Here is a 10192-nt window from a genome sequence, read left to right on the forward strand (position 1 = left end):
TTGCGTTTGTATATTGAGCTGAACTGAGTTCTTTATTAATGCTAGTAAATTGAGATGATATAGTGAGTTATGCATAACCCACCTAAAATGAGTTTAGATACGTTTAGATGTTAATATGAGTTTAGATGTATTTAAGAGAGGTTGAAAAATAGATTCTCACGTGTAAAGAGGTTTTAAGTTAAAAAATATTGTGAGTCTCACATATAAAGAAATTTCGAATTGATATGAGTTTAGTGATTTCATAATTTAGTATTTAGATATTAGAAAATATCTAAATATAGATCGAACTCAGCTGAGCTGAGTGCAGTCAATGAACCAAACGAACCCTTAGGCCCCGTTTGGATTTAAAGATAAGATGAGTTGAGATAGTTTGTGATATGGGTGTACAGGAACCGCTAGAATCGGCCGTGAATTGATCAAACCAACCCCCGAAGCATGAAACCGACAAAGAACCAGTTGACGGGCGAAATGAATTGAGGGAAAATCGATATCGACGATTCAACGTTGGTTTTAACCCTTGGGAAATCGCTGAACCGATCGATTTGGTCTATTTATATTTTTTTTTGAATATATGTATATAAAACGGCATCATTTCACTTAAATGAGTGAAATGATGTCGTTTTAAGGCCTGGAATTTAAAAATACATATTTGTTTCAAAATGAATTAATAACCCCCACTCCTCTTTTTCTTACATGCATCTTCTTTTTCCTCTCTGTAACTTTCTTATTCTTTAATGGTAGACGACAGCGCGATGCTTATTCCTTCTTCCTCAGTTCCTCCTCCTTCACAAAAGATGTCGACGGTAGACCGAATACTGCATCGACGCACGGCGAGACCGATATGATCGGTTTTATCTCCTCAAACCCACGGTTTCAGCTAGTTCAATAGGCTCATAGTAGACGTCAATGTTGTCTCGATTTTGAGCCGAAACCGATGCCAAACCCATCGGTGTACAACTCTAGTTTGTGAAGCGAGATTGTTTAGTTGAGATGAGATGATACGAGAATAAATGGTTTTTGAAAATTTTGTGTATTTGGATTGGAAGTGAGATGAGATGGTTTTAATTTTTTGGAGATGAGATAGATGTTGATCCTACAAATTATTGAATATTGTTTGTAATGATTCTATTTTATTTATAAATAAGTAATAATAATTTATAAATTACCTACCAATTTTTTATTTTATATAATACATTTCATAATAATATTATAAGATGACAATACTTTTATAAAATCAAATTATTTTGTATAATATCAAATAAAAATATTAATTATTTACAAAATAATTAAATAATTATTTTTATATTTATAAAATGTTTTTTATATAAATATTGTGCTTAAAATTATTTTTCATTTTCAAATATTAATGGTCATTTTGCCCAGCTTTTGAATTTATTTTATGCAAATATCGTATGTCATTGATGATTGAAAATTAAGGGTGTAGATCGAGACCAAAATTTTCAGTCCATCATTTTTTCCAGACTAAACATCCATAAGGACTAGACCGGTAACTATCGGTTCGGTCTGGTTAGGTCCGTTTGGTCCAGCCTAATTATTTTTTTAATTTTTTTTGTTCAAATAAATTAATAAAAAATTATTTAAATTACTAAATTAAAATGAAGTGAATTATTAATGTGAATTATATAACTAACTCATTAAAAAAATAGTTTAATGTAATTATATTTATGATGTTGATAGTTACTACTTATCAACTTAGACTTTACTCTTTAGTATGCATAATCATTAATTGTTGGGGTGGAGACTGATTTTGGAGCTGAAAATTTCAAAAATATTAAATTCGCTAGATTGTCGCTTGAGCGAATTTCAAATCGTGAGTTCGCTTGATATACGCTCGACAGTGGGCTCGAGTAAAAAGTTTGACCATGAGTTCGCTTAATTGTCGCTCGACCTAACATTTAAGCGAATATCAAATCGTGAGTCTGCTCAAGGTGCACTCGGCAGTGGATTCAAGCAATCTTTAAGGAACTTGTTCACTCGAGATGCGCTCGAGCAAAGGTTAAACCTTGAGTTCACTTGACTCTCACGTGATAGTGGACTTGAGCGAGACACAAACCACATTGTTCGCTCAAATATTACTCGACACCTCACTTGAGTCAATATTAATGAATTTTAAATAATTTAATTGTACATAAATTATTCATGCTTGCTATGGGTGTTATCTGCACCATATGGTGTCGATTAGCCCCTCCCCACCTCCCGCCTTGCATCCGTACCCAGCCTCGCATCCCGGGGCCGAGGTAGACTCCCAATCCGCTCCGTCTCCCACCCACTTTAATAATGGACTACAGTCTACTAAGCTAAAAATTTATTCCTAGATAAAAAAGTGATCAAAAACATATTTTTGGATCCAAATTGTAAATTTAAATTTGTAAATAAAACTATAATTTAAAAACTATGTAGTTTTTAAATTTGTTAATACATATTTTGTATAAGTTATAATGTAATAGGATGACTCTTGTATAGATTGTCTTCACAATACAAGTCTCACACTTAAGTAATGTGAGATTCTTGTATTGATTTGGCAATCTATAAAAATGTTATCATATTATACTACAACTTATACAAAATATTAAATAAAAATTTTATTAAATATATATTATTATATTTATATATAGTATAAATAAGAAATATATATAAATATGTATATAATAAATATTTATAAAAAGTTAAAACCATAAGTAATATCGCCCGAAATTAGGTGGATTTTGGAACAAGGCCATAGACATACTACACGTGACAGTTGACAGTTGACAAGTTGACATAGCGCGTAAATGCCTCAACCCTTCTACTACGTGTAGCCCTAGCCCACATTTGCATTTTGCCGAGGCACAAGTTCTGAAACATGGCCACCCGATCCCTGTGGCGCACGGGAAGGAACCTCGCGGTGTTCTCTGCCACCGTTTGCGGAGGCAGCGCCGCGGCCGCCATTGCCACCACGGAAGATCCGGCGAAGACGCTGAAGCTCCTCACCGCTATTCCTATCCGCCTTTTCCGCGACTCTGTCACCGCTGCATCCATCGTCTTTGGTACCCCCACCTCTCCTAGCTACATTCGTATTAGGGCTTAGGTTTCTTAATTCAGGAGCTCCATTTTTTGCTTTCTCTGCAATCTAGTTTTTTTCGTTTATTTGAAGGTTTATTATAATAATTGATCTTGAATATGTTGACAATTAGTGGTGCTAATTCACGAGGGATTGATTGAATGTTATGTATCTTCTTTCTTCTGTTGATGCTCAATTTTAGATTAATGTAAGTTCCGTGGAAAATGGAAACCGCTGTTTTTCGATTTTGATACAATTTTATTGTTGCTGTTTTATTAGATTATGAGTATTCACTATGGGGACTACGCGAAGGTAGTGTTGAGATCTCAAAAGTTAAACACGAAGTTCACCTCAGGTCCGCACGCAAACTTCAAGAACTATGCTTCAGAAATGGAGGAATATATATCAAGCTTGGTCAACATATTGGGCAGCTGGTATGCTCTTTAATCTGCTTCCTTTGGTATCTGTGATAAAAAAACAAAAGTTCAAATTCTGCATCTATCATTTAGTGATTAGTTTTCAAAATTATTGGCAAGAAAAGAAAAAACGAAGAAGGATAAGAACTGGGAAAGCTAGAAATAAGCTTTGGGATAGATTAGTTATTTAATGTTCTATATAATTGCTCTCATTTGCAAATATTGGATGCCAAAATTTTCTCCTTTCTGTATACAGGAATATTTGGTTCCTCAGGAGTATGTCCAAATTATGAGGGAGTCTATGTTGAATAAATGCCCGGTGTCTTCTTATGATCAAGTATGCGAAGTCATTAAGAAAGAGCTGGGAGAGACACCAGATAAAGTATGTATTATTGTTTCGGCTTTGTAGATTTCTGCCTGATTTGTTTGACTTGACATTTTGTTAATGTTTTAATTGCTTATCAGTTTGTAAATACATTTTAATCGTTACTTTTTTTTTGGTGATAATTTTTTTTTTTATAAGTAAGAGATACATTTTATTGATATGAATGAAATAGGCAAAGCCTGTGTACACAAGAAGTATACAAGAGAACACCTAAATACATTCTAAGAGTCAGAAATTAAAATTAGAAAGTCGTGAACATTGTTTCCATTAAGCACAATAGTTGAAAACTAAAGCAATAAAGTGTGTAGAACAAAGTTCTGAAGCTCCGCCATTGTATGTTCCTTATCTTCGAAGCACCGTGCATTCCTTTCCAACCAAATACACCACATAATGCACAATAGAATCATCTTTCACACCGCTGCCACTTGGGGACAGCCTTGAATCTCTTTCCAACAAGCTAGTAAATCCACTAAACCAGTATCTCATCCCATAGCACTCTTGTCACTTCACAATGCAATAATAAATGATCCACTGATTTGCTATGCTTTTTACACAAATAGCATCAATCCATCACAATGAGCCCCCTCTTTCTCAAATTGTCCGTGGTCAAAATATGCCCAAGAGAAGCAGTCCATGCGAAAAAAGCTACTTTGGAAGGCACGCGTGACCTCCAAATACTCTTCCACGGAAAAGGAAAATTACCTTGTGGTGCCAATAGTTTGTAATACGACCTCACTATATATTTCTTGCTACCATTAGGCCTCCACTGCATCCTGTCCCCCCGTGCCGTTATACCTCCCATGGAGTATATCATGCTGAAGAATTCTGAAACAGTATTCAATTCTCAATCATGAATATCCCTATTAAAGAGGACATTCCACTGGTGGGAACCAGGAGAAAATGCAATCAGATCTGCCTCAGAAGCATCCATGTTAACTGAGATGCGATAAAGAGCTGGAAAAACCCTATCAAGAGTGCTATCACCACCCCAAACATCATGCCAAAACCTGATTCTGGAACCCTTGCCTGCCACAAAACAGATTTGAGTTTCAAAACTCTGCTAGTCCCTCCTAATAAATTTCCATAAGCCCATGCCATACCCCCCCTCCCCCCACTTCATTGGAACACCAACCCCCCCAAGCACTTCCGTGTCGGAGATCAATAACTTCCTTCCAAAGCGCATTCCCCTCCAAGTGATATCTCCACAACTATTTTCCCAATAGAGCTTTATTGAATGTCCTCAAATTGCGCACCCCACAAAAAAGCCCTGAATAGCTTTTCAATCCTATTAGCCACCTGTGCAGGCAAAAGAAATAGAGATAAAAAATAAGTGGGGAGATTAGATAAAGTACTTGTAATTAATGTGAGTCTACCCCCTTTCGATAAATACATCCGTTTCCAGCTAACCAACCTTTTATGAACTTTCTCTATAACCCCATCCCAAATAGCTCTAGCCTGAAATATTTTTGGTGATCATGCTACTTGTTTTTATTTAAAGGCATAAATTGACCCACTTAATTGAGACTTCTTATGCAGTTATTTTCTGAATTTGATCCTGCTCCAATAGCAAGCGCTTCCCTTGCACAAGTTCATGTTGCTCGCACACATGATGGCCAGAAAGTTGCTGTGAAGGTCCGGGTTGTTGTGGCATTTACATTAAATAGAAATTATCAATGATAGGTGCAACCAAATTTTTTCATTGAGATTTCCTTAAGAGACATGTTTTTCTTATGATGATATCTCTCCATATCCAAATAATTTCAAATATTCAGGTTCAGCACACTCACATGACCGATACTGCGGCTGCAGATCATGCCACTGTGGACTTGATTGTGAATACCATACATCGTTTTTTTCCGGCTTTTGATTACAGGTACTGCCACACTCGTATTTTTTTCCCGCTGGTTATATTTGCATTGTTTTCGATTACATGAAATTCAGTAGAGACCATCTTGGTGTAAATAGCTTTTGGTAGAGGCCATCTTGGTCCTCAGCATGCCAACCTGACATGGATGCACACTTAGAATGCAACCGTTATTACAACTCATGCATAGCTGCATAGAGTTTCTTTCTTCTATACACATGAGGATGTATTGCACTTTTCTATGTGTGCCTGTATGTGTAGGAAGTTTTCTGGTCTTTAATTGGTATTTTTGACTGACATCTTCTTGACTTTTGTATGCAGGTGGTTGGTTGATGAAATTCATGAAAGTTTACCCAAGGCAAGCCGCTTTAACTGCATTCTTTTCAGTATTTAATCATAGATTTCTATAATCATAATGAATGATTACTTTCAACATGTTTAGTAACAAAGATGCATCATTTGTAGTTGTATGTTATTGTTATTTATAAAAACAATGTGGTGGTCCTGCCAATAAGGCCTAGGTTCCTTTTGTATATGTTCTGTGTACCTGGGTTATGCCTAGTTATCGTTAATAAAATTCTTATTTACTGATTTAAAAAAAAAACATTGTGGTGGTCCACCATGAGAATTATACATTATAGGTTTTTTTTTCCCGTTGCTTTTTCTTTGGATTAAAACTTATGCCAAACATGAACCCCTTGTTTTCGTGGTAAATATTTTTGCTTCAAATCTTAAATTGCATTAAGGAAAGTTGGGCATAGTTTCTTTTAAATGCAAAAGTTCATCTTTTTTTTTTTTTGATAAGTAAAAATATTATATATATCAAAAAGGAATAACCAAGTACACTGATGTATACAAGAAAACACCTTGCCCATTGACCCAAATGACCCAAAAAACCGTGAAAAACAACCCAAAATACACTAAGCCTGACCCCAACCCCTTGTTTCCCGTAGAATTAAAACGCTACCTGAAAACCCAACCCCAAGCAAAAATTCATCTTTAGCTTCTCTTATATTACAAATTTGTGCTCTCTCTCTCTCTCTCTCTATTTATTGGTAAGTTTGTGTTCTATATATTCTTTGAGTAATGCTACTCATCATCCTCCCATCATCCCATGATATGACATTAGATGATTGGAGACTATTTATTATATTTCACTTGTGAACCTATCATCTAATGCCACATCATGGGATGATGGGAAAATAGATGATGAATAGATTTTTTTCATATTCTTTTCTTTCTGTATTGTTATTTGGTCTTTGATGCCATGGCCATCAGGAATTGGATTTTTTGGTTGAGGGGAAGAACAGCGAGAAATGCTTGGATAACTTTAGGAAGCTGTCTCCTCATATTGCAGACTATGTATATGCACCAAAGGTATATTGGAATTTAAGTACCTCAAAGTTGTTAACCATGGAATTTATGGATGGTGCACAAATAAATGATGTGAAGAGCATTCAAAGGCTTGGAATTCAACCAAATGAAGTTGCAAAACTAGTAAGTTCATGGGTCTTATGAAGAAATAGACAGTGTTTGAGTAAAGATTAAAGACTGAAGACATAAGCCTTCCGAACATCGAGGATGACTTTTTTCATGTACTTTATCAGGTTAGTCAAGCTTTTGCCGAGATGATGTTCAAACATGGGTTTGTGCATTGTGACCCCCATGCTGCCAACCTGCTAGTTCGTCCTTTGCCTTCTAGCAAAAGGAGCATTCTAGGTAAAGCTTTCTTGTTCTAAAAGTAGAGGCATATTTTTTGTTTTAATCTACTGCTGGTTTAATATTTTAGTTGACTATCATGAACCTGCCTAGTCCCAACCCCAAACCATTTGATTGGAACCATTCCAGGTCCATTTTTGCCCTTGTGGGCATATCATCTCATCTATAGTAACTGTCCAATGAAACATAATACAGCATTATATGACCCTTAATCCCATCGTATTCACTCTGGTATCATGTAATCTCTTTCTCTTTGAAAAATACTGTACTTGGAGTTCTTTATAAACTTCTCCCATCTCGTATACAGGTAAGAGAAAACCACAGTTGATACTTCTAGATCATGGATTGTATAAAGACCTTGACTTCTACACTAGAACCAACTATGCTGCACTTTGGAAGGTACAACATTGTTTTGCATAGAAAGTGTCTTCCTTTCTTCCAGTATTGTTTCTGTTTTAAGCAACTTGCTTCTTTCCTTGTTTATGTTGTTGTTACAGGCATTAATATTTGCCGATGCTAAGGCAATAAAGGAAAATAGTGTAAAATTGGGCGCTGGGGAGGATCTTTATGCACTATTTGCAGGAATTCTTACTATGAAGCCATGGAATCGAGTTGTTGACCCAGCCGTTGATCATTTAGTCATTCAAGGTGCTGATAGTGACCGTTCAGAATTACAGGTGATCTTCTGTCCAAAGAAGCTTTCCGTTCTAATTTGGTCCACTTCTATAGGGTGCCTGCTATGATGGCAAGTCTTACACTGCTCATTCTTAGATGTGGCGGATGGTATGAACGTAATATTTTGTTGTTAATTGCTTGACCATCTCTACCCCCTTTTCAGATGTATGCTTCTCAATATTTCCCTCAAATATCGGAACTTCTGAGGAGACTGCCACGTGTCATTCTGTTAATGCTGAAGACAAATGACTGTTTACGAGCAGTTAACAATTCTCTGGTATCAAATGCTCCTTGTTGTCCATTACCTTACTTTTCCAAGTGATCTTTAGCTTTCTACTGGAAAGCATTTCATTTGACAAGCGATGCTAAATCAATCAAAAAATGATTTCCAACTGTGGTTTCAACAACATCAAACCTATTTTTAGTCCTAACTCAGGAACTTGGTAACTTCTTGATTAAGATGTTTGATAAAATATTGCTCTAATTTGTATTGCAAAGTAAAATCATGTACCATTTTCTTGAGCAGGTGCAGGAATCTTCTCTTCAGACATTCTTCGTAGTTGGAAAGGTCTCTTCGGAGGCAGTGATTGAGGCAAAGCTGTTACAAAGGAAATCACTGCTATGTTGGTTGAACGTCTGGTTGGATGAAATGTTGTTGGAAGCTCGACTCTTTGGAATGCAGATAGCTTTATGGCTCTTACAACTCAGGAAGGCTCTGTCCTGGGGAAACTGACATAGGAAAAAAAGTTTTTTTTTTTTTTCCCCCTCGAGATCCAGTTATTTTTCTATCATTTTTTCACACAAACTAAGGCTCATATTCTTTGTCTCCGTGGTGAAATCTCAACCATCTACTTGCAGGCTTTGAGCACGGATTGACAGATTGAATCTTTTATAGAGGAAAAAGAAAGAAAGAAATATAGATTTTTTCCTATTTATAGTTTAGGGCCTGAAGGGCACTCAGCGACTCGGTGGTGTAAATCCCCAGACAAGTGAGATTTTAAGGACAATATTTAGTAGGACATAATAAATTCAAATAATAGAAAAAATCCAAAACATCATTGTATTTGGGATATTATATGTAGCAATAAAACAATGTGCGACTTCTTCCAGTTATTCATTCTCTGGTTGATTCATTTTTGTAATTTAGAATGTGAGAATAAAAGTAATGACTAATGAGCAGTATGCATTCATGACCTTCTTCAGCTCAAAACTCCACAGCCTTTTTTTTCTCCTTCGGGTAGGAAAGTTCAGAGACAAAACCGAGACGAACGTACACAAGATCCAGCAAATTGGCGTTGAAAACCACCGAGCCATCATTAGAGTCCAGTCTGCTGCAAACTTGACCATTGATCTTACAAATTACGTAGCAGGGACACGGAGGCGTGAGGGTTGAAGCTATTAATTAAGGTTACCTATCCATTTTTCTTTCGGTATTGATGGCTATTGAAGTTGCGAACTTATGGGAGAATTGAAGGCAAATCGTCTGGTTGTTGCCTGGTTTTATTAAATTCTGTTTCTTGTTGTAGTCCAATTTGATTGCACAAACAAGAACAACTTGACGCTTCTAGCTTTTCATTCAGCCACTCATTTTCTTTTTCTTTTAATAAACTAAGTCGACTGTTCAAAAAGAAGAAGAAAATGTTCAAAAAGCCACACAAAAAGAATTAAGTGGAGTATGGGGTCAACAGTCGTCTATAATCGGCCGTTCAGTTTGTAGTTTGGAGTTTCTTCTCGGAACAAATTCAAAAGTTTGCCCAAAATCCTTTTTTTTTTTTAATTTAAAAAAAAAAAAGAAAAAAGAAAAGAAAAGAAAAGTCTACGAACATAAATGAACCTTTGGGAGGGTGTAACTGATGATGGGACTCGGGTTAGTTGGGTGGGGGTTGTTGACCTGCTTTGTGGCGTCAAACCAACCCACAATTGGCATTGAATTATTTAAATGTCAGTGTTTTTTTTTTTTTGAATGAAATGTAAAGTTTGATTCAATGTACATAAAATTAGCCGCATATTGATTATCTAAATATAAAAATATAAGACTTTTAGCAACAGTATATCTCAGTGGTCCCATTTGC

The 10192-nt window shown here is 35.9% G+C and overlaps 1 protein-coding gene across 1 annotated transcript; it reads left to right on the forward strand.

Moving 5' to 3' along the window:
• The first annotated feature begins 2799 nt into the window (after window positions 1-2799).
• LOC108983030 (putative ABC1 protein At2g40090) lies at window positions 2800-9302 on the forward strand. The gene is made up of 12 exons (XM_018954541.2): window positions 2800-3047; window positions 3341-3495; window positions 3734-3859; window positions 5399-5494; window positions 5635-5735; window positions 6048-6084; window positions 7005-7223; window positions 7334-7445; window positions 7753-7844; window positions 7943-8122; window positions 8284-8397; window positions 8647-9302. Exons 1-12 carry the CDS (start codon window positions 2864-2866, stop codon window positions 8851-8853), a joined length of 1623 nt encoding a protein of 540 aa, XP_018810086.1. The 5' UTR covers window positions 2800-2863; the 3' UTR covers window positions 8854-9302.
• Window positions 9303-10192: the final 890 nt, after the last annotated feature.

Source organism: Juglans regia, chromosome 12, assembly GCF_001411555.2.
Source record: "Juglans regia cultivar Chandler chromosome 12, Walnut 2.0, whole genome shotgun sequence".
Lineage (NCBI taxonomy): Eukaryota > Viridiplantae > Streptophyta > Magnoliopsida > Fagales > Juglandaceae > Juglans > Juglans regia.

Coding starts and splice junctions, on each gene's coding strand:
- LOC108983030 (XM_018954541.2), top strand. CDS start 2,864: ATGGCCACCCGATCCCTGTGGCGCACGGGAAGGAACCTCGCGGTGTTC. Junction 3,048..3,340: donor CGCTGCATCCATCGTCTTTG/GTACCCCCACCT, acceptor CTGTTTTATTAG/ATTATGAGTATTCACTATGG. Junction 5,495..5,634: donor GCCAGAAAGTTGCTGTGAAG/GTCCGGGTTGTT, acceptor TCAAATATTCAG/GTTCAGCACACTCACATGAC.